We start from the raw sequence: 21876 nt of genomic DNA on the forward strand, positions 1-21876 counted from the left end.
TCTATTAGACATTCTTTGCTGCAACTTATTTCATTATAAGTGATACATATCATTCACACTGGTATGAAAAAATGAAACAATTTTGATTCCATGTAATAACACAAAAAAAAAAGGATAGTGGGGATGTGACATCTTCAACCCACATGGGCGGAAATCCCAGAGGGGTCGACAGGGGGACGTGTCCCCCCTACCAAAAATAGTAGGGGAACACAATATCAAATGTCCCCCGGGGGGACACCCCCTACTATTTTTGGTCTTTCATGGAGAAAAATACATCACTTCACAATCGAAATAATACATGTATTTTGGACCCAATGACCATACATTTTGGGTAAAAACCTTTTTTTTTTTTTTTTTTTTTTTGGGGGGGGGGGGGCTTGTCAAATTTTGTTAGGGTTAAAATGACCTAAATTTAGGGTGATAATAACCTTTTTTTTTGCTTGTCAAATTTTCCAGGCCCTGGTCCGCCTACCTTTGGGGACAGATTTCTGCCCATGTCAACCCACCTATTAAATATTCATGACGACATGCATATCACCATATTCATAGAATATTGCTAAACTTTAGAATTGAATAACTTAACTATTTGTTATCAGATTTTCATAAAATTGTATTTGATATAAATATTTCAGCCAGGAGTAACCCCAAAACAAGCTGCGTATCTGAATAAACATGCGTGCGCGTGTTTAGAGTTAGACCTAGTATCTGGGCATTCTAAATACATTTTTTTATTATAAAATCAATAATGAGAGCGCGAAGCGCGAGCAGAAAATATTTGATATTCCGATCTGAAAAAAGGGTGAATTTAAACACCATTTTAAGTACTGTATCGGAAAATTCTGAAGTGGGGGGATTTACAAAACGTCGTTCATTTTCATTACATTTCTGTCATTTATCAACTTACCACTAGATTTCCAGGAGGTGCTGCCTATGGAAAATAACACATGCAGCAGCCCCAAATTTTGGATGTGCTTCACCACCAGCATCTGGTGGCCATAGGGCAGGGCGAAAAAGACTGTGAAATTTGATTTGTATTGTCTGACTTGTAATTGTTTATAGAAAACACGGGCGGTCGGGGGCGCGCACACTTGATTCGACATAAAACCTGGAAGTTTCAAGTCCAACTACACCCGTATCCCATATGTCCCTCCCTGCTATCGAGTAGTGTATAAACTATGGTTATCACGTATCGCGCACGACCACGTCTGTATCGGAATGCCGGAAATTGATTGAGTCGCGTTATAGGAGGGATGTTATTGGAATATGTGAAAGACTATGTAAATGATTTGCGATTGTTGGATGTGATAATTATGTACATTACAACATATTTTTAAAAATACACGAGGAACCTGATTTCGTGGGGGTGCTGCCTATGGAAAATAATACACGCAGCACCCCCAGCACCCCCGCTTCCCAGGTCCCTGGGAGGGGGTGAGATAAATATTGTCACTCCCATTATTCCCGGACGGAAGCTAAAAGCTGATTTTTTTTTCTTTAGGGGATTATAGTCCCCACTAAAGTCTAAAATTTTAAGGACATTTAATCTTTTATTCTTACAAACAAAAGTAGATATCTAACAAGGCCTAAATTAATGATGCGAAGCGCGAGCTGAAATTTTTGATATTTTGACCTGAAAAACTTGACAGTTTATAAGTCTATTTATCGTGTTTTATTTTTTAATTTATTTAATTACTTCATTTCATTTCATTTATTGGTTTCTGCAACACTTTTTCATAAACACATTAACAAAGAAAATACAATAATAATATACGTATAACTGACAAGCAAAACATCGAACATAATTGCATTTTCTATTAATATACACTACTCAAAAAAAGTTAAGGACCACTTTTTAAAACGTACATAAAGATTTTATACAAGGTGTTTTATTTCTGGAAATACCTCAGTACAACTGTCCTAAATGTCCTTAAACACGCTGTAATCAATTTCACGCATGGGTGGTTTCAGTTGTTGCACAATGTCTCTCGCATCACTGCACATCCTGAAAAGTGGGCCCCGAGGGGTATCAGCTACCGACATGAAGTGGTAAAAACGAATGTCTGAGTGTCTTTCAGGCAGTTCAGTAACGAGTGTGACCACCTCGATCCTGCAGCAATAACGGCTTCACAGCGCTGTCTCATGGAGCTGATGAGGCGATTGATGTCTCTGACGTCCAGTGCATCCCATGCAGCCTCCAGAGCCACACCCAGCTGCTGCAGTCCAAGTGGATGGGCTTCGAGCTGCTCGAGACTCCTCCCCATCATGTCCCAGACGTGCTCTATCGGGTTTAAGTCCGGGGACCTCGCTGGCCACTCCATACGCTCAATCCCCTGGCCCTCAAGGAACTCGGTCACCACCCTAGCTCGGTGGGCACGGGCATTGTCATCCATGAAAATGATGTTTTGTCCCACATTTTCTGCAAATGGCACCACTATAGGTTCAAGGACCTCATCCCTGTACCTCACTCCTGTCATTGCTCCCCCTGGGACCACGTAGAGACGAGTACGGTTGGCGTAGGTGATGCCTCCCCACACCATGACGCTGCCTCCCCCATAACGGTCATGTTCTGCAATACAGGGGTCTGCAAATCTCTCTCCTGGTCGCCTCCAGACTCTCGAACGTCCATCATTGTGGTCAAGGGAAAATCTGCTCTCATCTGTGAACAGAACTCTACGCCATTGCTGTCTGGTCCATCTGACATGCTCCCGGGCCCAGTTGAGACGAATTCTTCTGTGAGCAGGGGTGAGTGGGACACACTGAGCTGGCCGTCTGGCATGCATATTGGCTCTGTGAAGTCGGTTACGGATTGTTTGAGTGGAAACAATCACTCCAGTTGCTGCAGCGAAGTCATTGTTGAGGCGGCGTGCACTGTGAAAGCGGTTGCGGAGGCTGAGATTCGTCAAGTAGCGATCATCTCTAGGGGTTGTCGAAACTGGTCGGCTACTGCGGGGTCTCTCGGAGTATAGCCCTGTCTCTCGGTGTCTTTGATTTGCTCTGCTAATGACACTGTGTGACACGCCCATCATTCTGGCTACTCTTCGCTGACTGAGGCCAGCTTCCAGCATCCCTAGGGCTCTGGCTACATCTGTTTCACTTAGGTGGTGTCTTGGCATTGCTGTTGTAGGCAAGTTGTTGATTGTACAGACTAAAGACGGAAAATGCTTTGGAAGACACTTGTCTTATGGCCCACTGCAATGATGCCAGAGACATCATGAAAGAACTGCATGTGTGAAATTGATGTCATTGTGTTTGATGGCATTCTGGACAGCTGTATCTTGGCATTGCTATTGTCAGCAAGTTGTTGATTGTAGAGACTAAAGACAGAAAATGCTTTGGAAGCCACTTTTGTACGGGCACATTGCAATGATGCAAGAGACATGAAAGAACTGCATGTGTGAAATTGATTTCATTGTGTTTGATGGCATCCTGGACAGCTGTATCTTGGCATTGCTGTTGTCAGCAATTTGTTGATTGTAGAGACTAAAGACAGAAAATGCATTTGAATCCACATTTGTACCACTTCACAATGGGCCCACTTTTCAGGATATGCAATAATGCGAGAGACATCATGCAACAACTGAAACCACCCATGTGTGAAATTGTTACAGGGTGTTTGAGGAGATTCAAGACAGCCATATTCGGGTATTTCTAGAAATACAACACCCGGTTTGAAAATTGTATACACACATTAAAAAGTGGTCCTTAACTTTTTTTGAGTAGTGTATATCGATTGTTAGAAGGTTGCAGGGGTTGCCACTATAAGCAAAGCTTGACTGCGTGGCAACCCCAGAAAACAATAATTATTATTCATCCAACAGGTGCAAAATGACGGGGGGTGGGGCGCTTGGTCCTCACAATGTATGTTTTATTTTGATACTATCATATTGCCATCTATCTCTCTGTGTATCTCTGTTTGTTTCTATATTTAGTTATTTCTAGTGATTTATATTTGAATTAAGACTTCAAAACATTTCCTGCCTTTCATTACTTTTTCTAAGCGTACACTTTACAGATCTGATGTGCATATTATTTGCTTAGATTTGTTTAGAAAATTGCAATAAAAACATATTTTTATCGCGCTTAAGATCACGATCGGACGACCAAGACTGATGATCAGAGTTTCATAGTTTTCTCCGCCCTTCACACAAAATGTGGGCAAATCACTTTTTTGACCCCCGCTGCCCGCCCCCTTCCCGCTTTAGCAAACCTTTATTGGGCCAACATTGTGCCAATGTCGGCAAATGTCAAGTTTTTCTCGATCCTGAAACTTTTTTTTGGGGGGGGGGGGTGCACGACCCCTTAAAACACACCCCTACCATACACCAGTGGAACAAAGCCTTTAGTAATTGTAAAGAATTTCTTTCATTTGACTTTCAATCTGTTGACAGAAAACTATTTCAGATCAATGTTAAGTTGTTTGCCATCCCTACTGTTTAATTTATATCAGTGGGATGTTTTTAGTTTCTTGCAGGAATTTCGTTACATGATTTAAAATTAGAATTTTTAATTCCCATTCCCCACCATAAAGGAGATAGGCCAGTGCAGTATAGAAGCAGTGGGGGGGGGTGCAACTTAATATTTAGGCCTACCCAAGACTCAGGGTCCTGAGGCGATTTTTTTTTATACAGGGAGTGTTGGTTTAGATTTAAAAAGCAAAAATTAGATAAATAAATAAAAATAAATAAAAATGAATAAATAAAAAGGTTTCCCTACCAAAATCACTTAATTGGCTCACGAGAAATCTGACAAGCAAAAAAGAAAAAAAAGAAGTTTTCACTACAAAATGAAGGGGACTTTGGTTACATTACTGCGATTTAGCATACTATCATAATTATTTATTTGTTGTCATTTGTGTTATTTCATCTTTGTTTACTTAATTGTACTGTAAGGGGTTATTTCTAATAAGCCATCTTTTGTGCTTTTTATGATCCCCCACTATACTAATATATATTGAACATTGTATTGTTTTGTTTTGTATATATTTTTGCTTTTTAAAGTGGAAATAAATTGAATTGAATTTCCAGGGGATGCTGCCTATAGTGACGAACAAACGAAGCACCCCCAGCACTAAATACTTCCCACGTCCATACCCAGACTTCATAATAGATACGCAACAGCAAACACTGTCACATGACAAGTCTCTAATCACCCAACACTGATCTATAGACCTCGATTGGATGGTCAAAAACCGAGTTGATCACCACGATAAATTTCATTTTAAATTAAAAGTAATACCAGTATCCTTGGCATGATTGATGTATAGCATACAAAAACCATTTTCTTTTGTTACGAAGAGAGGCAAGGGTAGCCCAATCGATCAATAAATACATCCATCAAGTGTGTGATTGTCATGGTAATGCCTTTCTCTATTATCATTCTTTATACTAGGGATTTGAGTGTTATCAGTCGCAGTGATCCCTCAATTAAATATGTTTAATATTGACATAATGTGAACCTTATTGAGAAGCTTATCAAACCATTGACTGATTACGTTGTCATAATTATGACCATGGAAGGGTACCCTCCCCCTCAACAACTCATATTTTATCAGTGGGAAAATGGGAACACTAATCGCGATACATGTCCTTTCTTGGTTGTTAAGATCCTCTCCACACCACTTAAAAGATAATACTACAATTATTCATATTTAGGCCTACATGACCAATATTATTTCTATTTTTGATCTCGAGACGAATGAGCCTACTGTTTAATGATGAATGCTACTGGGAATAACACGTTTGTGATACCTTTCCATCATCGAGCGACTGTGGCATCAATATTGATTGCCTTGACGGTAATAGGAATCTGTGGCAATGGTCTCGTCATCGTATCCGTGATCGTCACCAAGAAACTTCGTACGGTAACCAACATCCTGGTAGTCAACCTCGCATTCGCCGACCTTGCCACTTGCTTGATCCAACCTTTCTTGAGTTTGGGTCTCCTTAGTAAAGCAGGACGTTACCCTCTTCATGAAGAAGTTTGCGCCGCTGTTGCAGGAGCCATGTTCACCTGTATCTGTTGCAGCGCTTCTACTCTTTTCGCTATTGCTGTTTTACGCTGGTATGTCATTACCAGATCAGTGCATGGACACCGGGGAATTCATGCTCCAAGGAAAGTAGTCCTACTAGTGATAATCATCTGGATATATTCGCTCACCTTTATCGTCTTACCCACTGTACTAGGAGTCAGGGCACTTGGATACTCCAAATACTACAGATTATGCCTTTTGGTAGATTCGAACCTTTTCTATATCTATAGTCAGGGATCTTCATTTGTGATTGGCTTTATACTAATAGTATTATTCTACATTCTTATTCTGCGTCATGTCTTGCGTCACAATAGGCAGATCCGAAACGTCATTGGCGTTGTTGATGGCGGTCGATCATTTAAGACGGATGATTGTGCAACGTCTTCTGTATCTCGAGAAGGTCGACCACTGAAGATCAAAGGCATCAATAAAATGGAGATCGAGATCACCAAGAATCTTTTCATCGTGGTCTGTGTTATTGTGATCTGTTTTCTGACACACATCGTTAACTTAATCATCCCTGGTCAAAGCATAGCCACACTTTACAGCTACATGATCTTGTTGACGAATAGCGTTGTCAATCCCATTATCTATGGTCTGAAACATCCTAACTTTCAAGAGGCCTTTAAGAGCATCCTTTGCCGCCGTCAACTGAAGCATGATGTCAAGACCTGATTGGTCGATTAGCTATATAATAGCTAATGCACGCCTGCGTGACCGACTCCAGACCCGACCAAAATGTATTATAACTTGTTCAAATTTTAAGTTGGTGCCATTGACATGCATGATTGATTTGACTGAAGCCTTTCACCACTTGTCTCGAACTTTCCTGCTAAAATAAATTTTGATTACATTGGATTTGAGTAAAGAAGTGCACCCGGAACTGCAAAAAGTGCATATAGTTCGGGGCCCATGCAGCCAGTTAGGTTATCCCAGCGATTATAAACTACACTGTTGGTCATAAAGGTGGAATAAGATATTTTTGAATAAAAATCGACAGTTTTGTTGGTATTTGAAAGGCTACGCGTATACAAAATGGTAATTGAGTGATTACATAATGTTTCCCCATTACACAGGTGACATATTAACATGATAAATTTGGATAACGTAATAAATTCTTTTGTTGTAGACAATAAAAGCCTATGCATATGATATTCTGTCCCTTTCCCTGATTTAGCACTGTGTATAAGAAGGTTGCATTTTTTCGAGTTCCTTGTACCGTTTGAAATAAAAATCGGTAGAGACGTTCCCTGGACTATGCCTGGTCCAACGGCAACAGCAACACGCGAGAGAGTGGTAGCACTGCGACAGGAGGGCTACAAGCAGACTGATATCGCAGAAGTCCTAGGGATATCACAGAGTGCAGTCTCTAAGATCCTGAAACGTCAACGTGAGGCGGGGAATGTGCAGCCACGGAAATCTCCAGGACGTCCCAGATTGACCAAAAGAAGAGATGATCGCCAACTGTTGAATTTCAGCTGCAGAAACCGGAAATTGCCCACGAGCCGTCTTATTCGCTTGTGGAGGAGATATCATGGGATCAACGTTTCCCGGTCAACCGTTAATCGCAGATTGCTCCAACATGGTTACCGAGCACGACGGTTGACCAAATGTCCACGCCTGTCTGCTCGCCACAGAGTAGCTCGTCTTCTTTGGGCTAGAGAGCACAGAAGGCTTCATCCAGGACATTGGCAACATGTGGTCTTCACGGACGAGAGCCGGTTCATCCTTGACCGAAAGGATGGGAGACAACGGGTTCGTCGATTAGCCGGGGAAAACCTTCGCGATGAATGTATCCACGAGACGACTCAAGGCGGAGGCGGCTCAGTGATGATATGGGCCGGCATCCATTATGGAGGGAAAACGCCACTGGTGGTTCCGGATGGAAACGTCAACGCCGCCGCCTACAGGGATATCTTGGAGTTCCACTGTCTTCCATATGCAAGACGAGTGTATGGGCACAATTTCCGACTGCAGGATGACAACGCTAGACCTCACAGGGCCGCTGGAGTAAGGGAATTCCTGGAGGCAGAGGGCGTCGTACAGTTGCCATGGCCAGCTTGTTCGCCGGATATGAACCCCATAGAGCATGCATGGGATACCCTAGGCCGAGCCATCAACGACAGAGAGGTCATTCCTCTAAATCTGCAGGAGTTGGCAGATGCTCTGAGGGAAGAATGGGACGCTATGCCTGTTGACGTCATCAACAAGCTAGTGGACAGCATGCCACGACGTCTGCACGAACCTGCACGAACCAGCGTTCGTACCAGGATTGGACATACCCGATACTAGTGACTGAGTAAGAACAATGACTCAAGTTTGATGCAAATTTGTCCATGAAATCACAAAAAAGAAGTCATCTGGAAAACTGAGAGAGATTAAAAATGAATATCTCATGATCCTTTAATTTATTGTATATTGTCGTCATTGTTGTTCTATGCTCATGACATCCATCGCTTTGGACATAAACTTGTAAATTATCACTGTCAAACGTGTGTAAAAGGCAGAATAATAAAGTAAAGTGGTTATCATGCACCATAAATGCCATATTCAAATCATGTTGTAATAATTACGCTGTGAAAATTTGTTGAAAAAAAAAATCCACCTTTATGACCAACAGTGTATATCCTTTTATATGATAGTAACGAGGTGGTGTTCAAATCCTAGTGTGGTTACTCTGTCGTCTAATTTTGTAAATAAAATAAAAAATCAAATTCATTTGGTCCCATTTCTTCAAGTCAATTCATTATTTTTCTTAATATCAGGAACGGATTTCCATTGAAAATTTTTGTAGGTATACTGTGGATGATTGGGCGCTTAAAGCTTGTCTGATGAAAGGTGATATTAAACTCGATCTGTAAAATAAAATCAAGCAAACATTATCTCTCATGATTATAGTTCTTTCATAGATGTCTGAGTACGACAGGAAAAGGCAAGATATAGAGAAGTGGAGAAGAGAAAATGTGCGAAAAGGAAAGAGAGAGAGAGAGTGTGTGTGTGTGTGGTCGTATTGAGAGAGAAGATGGAGATACTCGAATAGGGAAAAAATTTATATAGGCACATTGTGCACAATAACAGGATTTAACTCACACATACGTGTGCACCCCCGCTCAAACACACTAACATACACACACACCTGACTTCTCAGACAGATTCACACCCAGATAGTATACTTATGATCATGAACTGCAGAGTTACACGCTATTAAATACTGCGGCCATCTTCATGATTTATCATATCGCTAATGAAACTTTGCATCATATTTCTCTACTCAAAATGAGCTAATTAATGGCGACTTTCTTTAAAACCAGTCAAAGTAAGTCGATTATTATCGCCACATTTTGATTGAACAATGCTAAGTTGTTTACAAACCCATTTCTTTTTTAAATTAGACGGTCGGGCTTCGTATTTTCAAATGGTCCATCATGTCGATAAAGCATGTCATACAGTGATCGAATTTAGGACTTAAAACGTCAAATTCAAGGGCAATATCTAGCCGTTCATCAGAATAACGCATATTTGTAATGTTTGCTCTCAGAGAAACACTCGCACTTGATTGTTCTATGATTAGAAACATAAGTAGGCATAACATAATTTTTCTTATTACTCTATTGCTTTCTGGAGATTTTTTTTTCTGAAGAGATCTTTGTCTTTTCACATTATGATGCTTTCACACCATTATTATCATTATAAGTATTGTTTTTTATCATTCATTACCATTATTATTATCATTATAATCATCCTTTTATTTTAGTGCAATATTATATAATAGAGATATACTAAAGAAAAATAAACTTCTCCTCAAAAAGGTAGTAATTATACAATAGTGAAACAATACAATATTTTAAATATTTAAAATATGATCAAATATGACTAATCTCCAATCAAACCAACAGAAAAAGAAGGAGATGATAATGATTATATTTCACTCTCTGAAGAAATTAAATTGAGCCTTCTTCGACTTTTTTTACTTTGTAAAGTTACTCTTTTTTTATTGTCTTAATAACTACAGCACTGCATAGAGGCAGCCTTGCATCATGTTTGGCGAGTACGCTTCTTATAAAAGAAATTGCACATATTTAATCATTCAAAATTTGGAAAGCCACCATTTTGATTTCCAACTTTATCTGATTGTGTAATTTTTCTTGTCCAATTTTTGTTCTATTATATGTATTACTGATTTCATTTTCTGCATTGTGTAAGTTGTCTTTTGTTCATTGTGCGCCTCGAGTGTCATTATCGACAGATAAATTATGTGCGCTATATTAATCTTAAATTATTATAATATTATCATTAGATACACACATTCTTTTTTATTACAAGGATGAAAAATGATCCACTTTCAACTTTAAATACATAAAATATCTAAATTTTCAGCTAGCACTTCTCGCTCCCACTATGTAAGCTAAAAAACTAACTTGTACTTTATCATGAGTCTTTTGAACTTCCCCCACCCGAAAAAAAAAACGTGTCTGAAAATGTCTTCAGTATCCTTTATGTTTAATAGCTGGATCTGCCCCAAGATTGTCTTTGTATTTAGTTCCCCAAATCGTTTATTTGCAATGTACTCTAATATCTCTATGCAGCCTGCTCTTCGTTTCCTTGTGCCAATGAAGGAACACGCCAGGAGACACTACATGGATTTTCTTGTCGCTGTGAATAGACCAGTTCGTAGTTACTTCATGGACAATTTTGGTCAAATGACCTTTCATTTCTTTCATTATGATAGGCAGATTTCAAAGCAAGATATTAAGTAAGCATGCCTTACATAGCAGGATGAAGAAATTGAATAGACCAGGTGACTAGAATAGCACACCAATGAACACTTTATGAAGGTATTTGTTGCATTCCTACTTTGAATGTATATCATAGCATGTTGCACAATGTACTTGGCAAACTGTGAAATACCAGTCGTTCGTGGACGCATTGTTGTTTTTTGTGGATGTAAATGAAAAACACAATTCAAAAGAATATATGAATAATCAAGACATCAAAGTTGGTGCTTATCTCATTAGATTTTAAACCACCATGTCACTTTAGTACAACTGACCTTCCTCTGATCATGCGCAGAATCTTTTGATCATGCGCAGAGAGGAACTACGAAATGGCTTATTGGATTATTCTGGACCTTACTGCGAAGTTTGTGAGAAACAGACCGCAATCTTTCTTCTGTTAACAAACATAACATTGCCATCACAATGTTGGAAAAGAATCGAAAGAATATAGAGGGGCTTGATTAAGTGCTTGCGCCCATAGCTCTATCAGTAATGACCAATTGTAAAAAGTCATTTCACTCTAGCTGTGATACACCCTATGCCCTAATTCGTAAATGTTATACCATTATGGTAACTCTGAAATCAAATGAAAACTGCCACGGTTTACGAAGCTCATAAGCCAATCAAAGTCTAGGATTTCATGAAAGTTATTACCATAAGAGTACATTTAATGAACTGGGTCCTTCTCATCTGCTTCAGTCTAGAATTGCTGAGAGTTCCTGGTTCCTACCCCCAAAACAACCTTCTGATTATTTAGTCTCATACAGTGGCGTAACTACGGGGGGCACATGCCCCCCCCCCCCAAATCGGCTGGCCCGCCAAAAAAACAGGGGAAAGGGAGAAAAAGAGGAAAAAAGAAAGACGTAGTGGGGGAAGAACAAACTATCATAAAATGTTACATATATTATTAAATTATATTAAATAAGAAATATTTTTTTCATAGCTCCATGAAACATAATTTGCTTTGAGGTTATTATGAGTTCATCACTCCTGGTGCTTGCATTGTTTTTTTAATGATATAAATAATGTTGTTCAGGGGGATAACATGGTACTAAAACACACCGTTTTCATGTAAATATATACCAAGTATATTTCCTCGCACTTCGAGCTTTTATTATTTTATGTAGTGACGGGCTTCTTCTTCATGACTACTTAAAATGATTGCCCCCTGTTTAAGGTCTAAATATAAAACATTTACAGCATGTGCTTACGTTCGCATTAGCAGATTGCTGAGATATGCCTGCACTTCATGAATTCCTAAAAACATTCCTTAAGATATCATTTTTTCTGGTCTGAATGTAAAAAAATAATTCTGCACGCACTTGGTGCTTGCATTAGGTGACTATGTTTAGATATGTATGCTCGTCATGAATTCCTTAAAAAAGTCCTTAAAATTTCCCTGTTTGGGGTCAATATATACAAACATTTTAGCTCGCGCTTCGCGTTCGCATTGTTTGTTTAGTGAGACAGGTACTTATCATGATTACAAAAAATTGCTTTTAATGTCCCCCTTTTAAGGTCTGAATATAAATAAGATTTCATCTCGCATTTCGCGCTCGCATTATTTGATCAGTGCGGTACATTTCAACACAGTCCTTAGAATGTCTCTATTAGGTCTTTAAATTGTCTCTATAAGGCCAATATGTACATGGCTATTGAGCCCACTAAGTGGCCCTAAATTTTCTGATGCCCCCCCCCCTTATGCCGTGACCCACGGTATATATGCCACTGGTCTTATACATAAATGTATCCTAATCAATAATTGGTTGCGCGCGCTCAACTGAAAAATCGTTTACTTTGCCAAACGCACAAATCTCGAGCTTTACCGCACACGGCTGTTGCCTCATGTGATAACTAATGACATAGAATAATTCTACAATAGTTTATACTTCAAATCGGTCAGTTATGTTTACATCCCAAATTTCATATATAGATTAATATAATTTGAAAAAAAGGGGAAAAGGTAGGTCTTGAGTCATGAATATTATAAGCCTATAACTTTTCTCATTCCTTTGTCAGAAGATGAGATGGTGTCAGATGTTTATTTCTTCTTTTAAGAAAAACGAGACAAATGAATCTTTATTATTTTCTCATTAATTTGTTCATTAATTGTACATAGGCCTACACAAAATGCGTTCAAGGACAGAACAAAATAATAATTTCAAAAGGCCGCCAAGGGGATGAATACATAAATAGATAAGACACATAACATACTTTCACATGCTGTCTTTCTTATCCGAACTATTTTTCAGATATTTTATTCAAAATAAATCGCTCCATTAATGCAGTATAGATATTTCAATACGAATATTTGAAGAAGAAACAAAAACAAATTAAGTGGAATCATTTACAAAGTGATGAGCATAAGAACGTAATGGAAAGAAGACAAAGATCACAATGTACCGCCTCCATAAAGCCACATAAAGTATGATATTCATCATGGCTAATATTTCAAAATCGTTGTTTTTACCGTCTTAGTCTTACCATATATAGAATCATAATCATATCTGCCTAATAATAATGAAAGAAAAACGACGATTAACGAGTAAGTTTCCTCATTGGCTTTTATTGGTTATCGTTTCTCAGGCAACTTGTCAAAAGTCTATGCGACGTCTATTGACTGGGAGTCGGGTTTAAAGACGACATGCGCAGATGCGTCCTTTCATAACGCCTATTCACCGCATTCAAGGATCGGTAATGAATAGCCGCTTATCGAATTCCCGTTGGAAAAAAACATGGCTCTGAGTTTTGACAAGTTATCTAATGACAATGCGTGGATATTTCAAGATTATAATACAAACTGTACATGAAGTTACTTGCGTATAATACCATACAATACAATAGGCTTAAAATACAATGCAAAATTATTCAAGAAAAATCCAATTGGGATTTAACAGTCAGCATATGGAATGAATTGATACACGATTTAGGTTTGAAAAAAAACCTAAAAGAGTTAAATGAGAGTAAAAGGAAAATTTTAATTTTGCAAAAAAAAGTACTACACATATGATACTGCGGTACGTGATTCAGGAGATATTGCCCAGACTATACATATTCTTTGTGGGCATGTTTATATAGAAATCTCTCTGATGAGCCTAGGTTGAGCGTGACTTTGTGTAACCCGTATGAGCACACATTTTCGTTTCTTTACAATTTAGATTGTAATGATATTCTAATAATACTTTCATGAAAAATGTTGTCAACACTTTACCAATCAATAAAGTCAGAAACTATGTAGGCTTTATTATCTTGTTTAACCAATTTTGTGTGGGGTTTGGTGTGTGAGGGATATATCACTTTGTATTATGTTTGAATGGAAATGAAATAAAGAATTGAATTAATTGAGACACTCACACAGAGAAGATAGGTGTTGTTGTGTATGTAAAATATAGTGTGGGTGTAAACTGATGTATGTTTTGATTTATCCAGGAAAAGTCAAATTACGATGAAAAAAAATATATAAATGTATTCATCTGGACTTACTTTGATTGAAACAGTGTGGAATAGTGTGGGTGTGTTTGAAGTAAAACAAGAATGTGCATAGGAATCGTTTCATCTTAAGCTCACCTCCATACATTTTAAGGCCTGCACCCGGGGCCTGCACCTACTCTCTTAGGTATTTATGATTCCATTAATCCATTCAATATATCGTTGGACTCTGGTGTAGACTCCAAATGTCTTTCCACATGAATTACTGGGACCATAGCTGACGATTCCGACTTGCCTATATTTGTCTCGTCCCAGTTTGTTTGCAAACCTTGGAACGACCAATGGGCCACCTGAATCGCCATGGCATGCATCTGCCACCAAATCATCTTCAATTTGAGGTATGAATCCCGCGCAAAATTCAAATGTTGTGATGACTGTAATCCCTATAGAATTACTTTTGTATGTTTCTTGACACAAATCGTTGCTCACGGGTGGTATGTGGATTTGCAGAAGACCGAACGAGGATTCCCCACCAGATGTAGTATCACCCCATCCCGTGACTGTTGCGGTCCGGTTGGGACTCACGAACCAGTTAGCTGCACATGAAATATTGAAATATGAAATTGCATGTATTATATATCATGGTTACATCCTGTGTGGCAGATTGCAATTACTAAAAACTTTGGTTACTTTCCATTAAAAAATAAAAAAGGGAAATTTCGTTCATAAAGCAAAAAAAATAATATAATAGTACTAGAAATAAACCCTGTGCAACCCCCATCTCATTGGGTGAACTAAAATGTCACATAATGTCAAAACAGGCACGAGGGACTGTCGACGCGGAAAATCTCTTTAAGATAACTTGCATGATTCAACATATTTGTTCAATACTTTACAAAGATTTGGAACATAAAATATATATGAAACAGACGATCTTTCTGGGACAATTGTTGGTGGACCATTATGCTACCGAATCGTTGAATATAATCCGTAAAACCTTTTGAAACCCTTCTAGTATCGCTATATTGAACCTATTCAGTCGCGGGGGGGGGGGGGGCTCGGCCGCCGTTTCTCAACAGAAATTTGCACGATTGTGCTAGAGTATGACGTAATGTACGCGGCAGCATAAGTTAATTTGCACAAAACCCATATTTTCATTGTATATGAATTATTTTATTTTTATTTATTTTATTTCATTTCCAGGTACACATACTCATAACAATAGTCAAATTCATTACATTTAAAATAATCATCATACAACATCCAACATACAATATCAAATAAAAAAAAAACACTCAAAAAAGGGAATGAACACCAGCTAATGCCTGGGGATTATCAAAAGAAATCAAGTTTCTGTTAAAAGACTCTCCTCATTAGCTGGTGCTAAAAAAAGAACACTAACATTAAAATACAGTTCAACAAATAACAAATAAAAATGACATTTGAATACGTAATTTGCTAAATTAGAAGGAAAGAATATTAAAGAAAGAAAGAAAAAAAAAGAAAGAAGGAACGAAGGAAGGAAGGAAGGAAAGAAAGAAAGAAAGAAAGAAAGAAAGAAAGAAAGAAAGAAAGAAAGAAAGAAAGAAAAGGAGAGGAAGAAAAGGAGGAAACAAGAAGGAAAGAAAGAAAACAAAAGCTGGATAAAAGTGAAAAAGGAGAAATGGTGAAAGCAAGATAAGAAGAGAGGTTGGGAGCCTGAATGGAAATAGAGAGAGGTAGAATTAGTGTAGAGGGGGGTGGGATGGCAATTACTGATAAACATTTTTTTTTTCTTAAACGATTGATGGCTAGAATGAAGAAATTGCAATGTTTGAATTAAAAAAAAATGTTTAAAATGCCTTTTCAATTGGAGGCATGTTACATAAGAGCTCTCGAAGAGCATTAAGAATTATGTTGACATTTGGTTCCAGGCACAGGTCTCTCTCAGCCCTAGGAATCGTTTCCCAGAAGTGGGCAAAGCTATGAAAGCAAGTATATTTTAAAGCATTGCATCGGGCAAATTCATGAGTAAAAAATAATGCATCTAGTTTCCTTTTCATTGGGCATGGTAGTATATGTTGTGGCATATTATACAAACAAAATAGGCATTTAATCATAAAAGAAGTTGACAAGTAAATCAATCTATTGTATAACGGTGAGATGTTCAAAATTGTCAGACGTTCTGTGTATGTCAGATTTTTTGCATCATTGTATGAAAAACAAAAACGAGTAAAACGTCGTTGGACAGCTTCAAGATCATTATTGTAACGTTTAATTCATATTTGATAAAAATATGAATTTGGCTGCAGTGCATCTATAAAAAGAGCTCTTGAACTATTCTCTTTTGTTCAAAGACTCTTTGTAGGATTCTGATCGAATGCTCATAAATAATTCAGTTGTTGTTTTTACAAATAAATATGTACAGTATATACAGCGCGTCCCAAAAAAAATGTCCCTCTGACATAGGGCTGAATTAATTCTAAAATGTGGTAGTGTTCTCAAATAAATGTTCATGAGTGGAAAGCTCATCTCCTGATCTAACTTCTATGAAAATTTCATTGGTCACGCTTCAGCGGTTTTGAATACACACTCTGTTACATAACAGTGGTGCATTTATCCCATTCCAAGTTTGCAGCATTGATGCATTTCTGCATTGTGTATGGCATATCAACTCCAATTTTTACACCAAGGATCTGAGCAGGGACATTTCCCTTATCATATCCAGGCTCATCAAATCATAAACTTTGGCATGTTTAGAAGGATAGAAACATAAAAATTAAGATTGTTTGATGATTGATAAGGGGGATCAGTGCAACATCTTGGAAAGAAAATGTGAATGATGGATGAGTAAAATAAGCTGAAAAATAAAGGGTAATCCACAAGTTAATCACCCTTTGCGAAAAGGAACTTTACCAGAGAAATATTTGACTTTTTTAAAGTTACATTGGATTAACTTAACCACAGTAGCTTATTAACTAAAAAAATAATGAAAACAAAAATGCAGTATTAGGCATGAATTAGGCATGAAACAGACATGACCTGTTGTCCTAATCATTGTGCATCTCCTGTTATCAAATGTGAAATGAACTGTCAAATATTGTTTTTTCCCTTCTGAACATGCTCAAGGTTGTGATTTGACGAGCCTGGTTAGATCATGGAGATTTCCCTGGTCAGATCAGGGAATTCCTTGGTCAGAACTTTCAAAGGGGGTTGATATGCTAGAAAGTGCAGAACACACAGCAGTGCTGCATACATGCAAACTTGGAATGGGCCGAAAAGCACCACTGTTAAATAATAGACTGTGTATTCAAAACCACAGAAGCGAGATTAATGAAATTTTTATAGAAGTTAGAACATGATATGAGCTTCCTAAATTAATACATTTCATTGAGAATAATTTTTATTTTTTGAAGTAATTTAGCCGCATATCAGAGGGACATTTTTTTTGGGACGCGCTGTACAAGCAAGATAAAATTACGGCTGGTAGCCCATATTCAGCTGCAATTATAATTGTTGCTGCTACTCTTGCATGGGGCCAGTGCAATGTAAGACAATTAATATGACAAATCATAACATGAAATATAATCCATTGATAATGATATAACGAATTACAAAACAAAACTAAAATCAAACAAAGTAAAACATATATGAAAATTAAAATATATATAAACATAAACAAGAGGTACAACTTAATAAAAGCTATAGTCAGATAGTGTGTAAAGTTCATGAAGGTGATTTCTAAATTTAGTTAGAGTGGGAAGTTGACGCAGATTAGTGGGTAATTTATTATATTCTGAGGAAACTCTGTACACGAATGTTCTTTTACAATAATTTGAATTTGGTTTAGGTAATGTAACCATGTTAAAATTTCGGAGGGAATATGGAAGAGATTTAAAACCGAATCTGTCTTTCAAATATTCTGGGGTCAAGCTATTTAATACTTTATAAGTGAAGAGTAGCAGATGTATTTTTTGCCTGTCAAATAGAGCTTGTTATACAACACATGGATAGATCCTTGACAGCTGATTGGATGAAAGCGTGTCACGTGACATTCGGAGGAATCATCTATAGCACGCTAAGATATGCTAGCCATGCTATAGTCGACTATTGCACGCTCGTGCTATAGTCGACTATAGCACGCTGAAGTAAATGAGCCAGCACTGCAAGAACCCTGGGCACACTGAACTCATGGTCATGCCCCGTACATGTTAAGTGAATACGTAATCACGTTTTCGAATCTCTGACCGATGTACGTAGCACTGCGCATACACGTTGCTAAGCTGAACACAATGCGCGTACGTACGTTGCTAAGCAAATTATTCCCAGTGTACGGCTGCGTACCTTCTGGATTTCCTTCTGGGTTTTATGGAATTCGTTCACAAATTGGACTTTATGGATCTATGACTTTATGGATCTATGTTGAAAATACTTGACTCTCCTGGGATTACTGGAGTAAATCTACTGACGCTCAAAAGACAACATTGTAAGCAAAATAAGACCTAATGCGCGTTAGTCATAGACTAGACCTATAGATCTAGCCTATCTAGATCTAGTCTAAAGTAGCTATCGGTGTTGTATAAAACAAATATTCAATGTTGTATTCGTGCGACGTTCCGAATATTACATTCGTTGCAAGTTGAAACAGTCTATTCAACTCCGCTTCGCGTCGTTGAATAGACTGTTTCAACATGCACACTCATGCAATATTCGGAACGATCGCACTCATCAACATTGAATATTTGTATACCAGTCAAGGCGGCTGTTTGTAGATGTATGAGAGCATGGGTTAACATAGGTTTTTATCCGTCCAGCCCTGTTTTGGATTTTCTGCAGTTGTGATTAACAATTTTTGCTGGTATAGACTGCCAAATTACATCTCCATAATAAAAATGGGGCAATAAGATAGATTTATATATAAATTTAAGTTCAGTCATATTCACATACTGTCTTAATCTACCTAGATAACTGACCATTTTGCTAATCTTGCTACACATCTTTTCGATGTGAATATCCCATCGTAATTTATCATCTACATGAATACCAAGATATTTAAAGCCATTTACTTGAGACAGCTGCTGATCTTAACATCTTATATTCAAAAGAGAATGTTGTTAAGCATGTTGCCGGTTCCGAGTAACATGCATACAGTTTTGTCGTAATTGATCTTTAAATTGTTATTATTCATCCACGTTACCAGACCTTTAAACTCTTTATTTAGGACATTTTCCAAAACTAAAGGATTTTCATTGCGAATAATGAATGACCGTGTCATCTGCATAAAGATGAACTTTGTACTCATCGAAAGCAAAATTTATGTAATTTATAAAAATGATGAACAACAGCGGTCCCTGTAAAGAACCTTATGGTACACCTTTAGTAATCGCCTTTTCTTCAGAAAGTACATTATTGATACAAGTTCTAATTTTCCTGTTGGATAAATAGTTAGTAAACCATTGTCATTATTTACCCTTGACACCAATAGACTCAAGCTTTTAAATAAGAAGTGGTTGACCATGTCAAAAGCTTTTTGCAAATCTACGAAAATAGTGCCAACGTAGGAGCCACTATCTATTGTGTTGAACCAGTCATCTGTGACTGCGGTTACAGTGGAGTGTTTTGAGCGAAATCCCGACTGATTTTGGCAAAGCAAGGAATGCATCTTCAAATAATCGAGTAACTTTTTTTTAACTATTCTTTCCAAAACTTTGGAGGCACAAGGTAACAACGAGTGAGATCGGCCTGTAGTTATTACAATCTAATTTGTCTCCCTTTTTGTGTATGGGTATTACTTTTGTCAGCCACTATTCCTTCTGATAATGATTTATTAATCAAATAAGTAAAGGGTTCAATCATTTCGGTTATCGATTCCTTGATCATAAACATAACAAATTCCATCAAAACCAGCTAACTTTTTAGTTTTCATTGACATTACATGCTTCAAGACACTAGATGGTGATACATATAAAAATTCAAATTTCCTGTTAGGAGACCTAATATCCTAAGAATCGAGTCTATTCTTAGCTTTGTTGTGAGTACTAGCAATGTTAGAAGATATACTTGCAAAATGATTATTAAACTCAATAGCAATATCATTTGAATTTTGTTTAGGGAAAGTGTTTCTGAGAATTACAATAATACTTTTAAGTGTTTTTCAAGACCCATTTCTATTGGTAACTTCAGATAACTTTTCACAGATATGTTTCCGTTTAGATTTCCTTATCTCAGCAGTGGTGACTCTATTTTCTAAACGTTTATATAGTTTCCATAATTCACCACTATTTCTCTTTTTGGCTTTTACTTTTGCTTTATCTCTCTGTTTCATTAATGACAGTATTTCATTGTTCATCCAAGGGGATTTCTTTCTCCTTACTCTTCTTGTCTTTATTGGCATATGATTGTTCACTAATTCTAGAAGCAATCTTTCCCATTCATCAGTTGCATCATTGACGTTACTACATTCTTTGACTTTCTCCCAATTTTGATTACTTAAATCCATCTTGAAAGTCTCTAAGTCAAAATTTTTCGACTTTCTGAACGATATAACCGTTTCTTCTGAACAAGTATGTTTACCTTTCCATATCAGATAACTGGCTTAATGATCACTCATACCATTCTGAATGACACCATACGAGTTAATTTATCAAGACAATCAGTTAGCATATGATCAACAAGAGTGCTAGATCTGTCAGTTACTCTGGTATACAGCTTTTTATTTACCTGTTTCAAACAATATATATAATTAATTTGATTATAGGTCTTTGTATATCCTTCAAAAGGTTTTTTCATTATATCACAGTTTATATCGCCCATGATAATGAGCTGACAATTGAAACTATGAACAAATACTAATAGGTCCTCATAGGAACTAAACAGTTCAATTTTCGAATTTGATGGCCTATACCAGTTTACAAATAAAACTGGCTTTGTGTTCTTTAAACTAACTTTTATACATAAAGCTTCTAACGAAGAGTGACTAAGCGCATTAAATTCGATAGACTCGTGAACATGAATAGCCACTCCACCTCCATTTCTATCCCTGTCTCTTCTTAGCAATGCATAATGAGGAACACAAATTTCTGTATCTGTAATAGAAATGTCTAATCTAGTCTCATTTAGAGCGAGAATATGAATATCATTCAACAAAAGAATTTGCTTTATTTCCTCGTAATTTTTTAAAAGGCTTACAATATTCAGATGAACAAATTTTATTCCTTTACTAGTAAGTTCTTCATATTTCAAAGAAAATGTTTTTTGAGTGTCATATTTTGGATAAGTTCTGGTAGAGTCATCAACATCAGGGTTTGAATTATTTTCGAAACAATTTGGAAGGTGTTTAAGTAGACATATAGAACACTCCCAATTTATAAAATTCTCATTTGGGTCTTCGTATGTCATTTAAGAGACTCCAGTACAGTAGATGTAGTACCAAGGCTTGACAAGAAGTACAGAGCAATGCTTTTTTATTTGCTTTAATACATTTACTACATATAACACAAGGAAATTGTTGTACCATTTCGATAAAAGAGAAAGGAAAAAAATCAAATCAATCTATCGAAACGAAAAGAAGTTTGAGAATTAAGTACAAAGTCTTCTTCTATTATGTAAATAAAAACACTCTCTAAAAGACCAGAAGTACAGTAAATACAGCTATTTATGCAGCTA

General features: G+C 37.2%; 2 protein-coding genes across 3 annotated transcripts in view; one reads left to right on the forward strand and one right to left on the reverse strand.

Moving 5' to 3' along the window:
* The first annotated feature begins 5713 nt into the window (after positions 1–5713).
* LOC129277465 (rhodopsin, GQ-coupled-like) lies at positions 5714–6703 on the forward strand. The gene has a single exon (XM_054913637.1). It carries the CDS (start codon positions 5714–5716, stop codon positions 6701–6703), a length of 990 nt encoding a protein of 329 aa, XP_054769612.1.
* Positions 6704–13024: 6321 nt separating this feature from the next.
* The window catches only part of LOC129277947 (complement C2-like), a 34660-nt gene continuing 25808 nt past the window's right edge, over positions 13025–21876 (reverse strand). For both annotated transcript variants that reach the window (XM_054914136.2, XM_064110543.1), the window contains exon 17: positions 13025–14828. In XM_054914136.2, coding sequence (XP_054770111.2) covers positions 14416–14828 — 413 coding nt within the window. In that variant the 3' untranslated portion in view covers positions 13025–14415. The remainder of the gene's footprint in view (positions 14829–21876) is intronic.

The sequence above is a fragment of the Lytechinus pictus genome, chromosome 15, assembly GCF_037042905.1.
Source record: "Lytechinus pictus isolate F3 Inbred chromosome 15, Lp3.0, whole genome shotgun sequence".
NCBI classification, from domain to species: Eukaryota; Metazoa; Echinodermata; class Echinoidea; order Temnopleuroida; family Toxopneustidae; genus Lytechinus; species Lytechinus pictus.

Coding starts and splice junctions, on each gene's coding strand:
- LOC129277465 (XM_054913637.1), top strand. CDS start 5,714: ATGAATGCTACTGGGAATAACACGTTTGTGATACCTTTCCATCATCGA.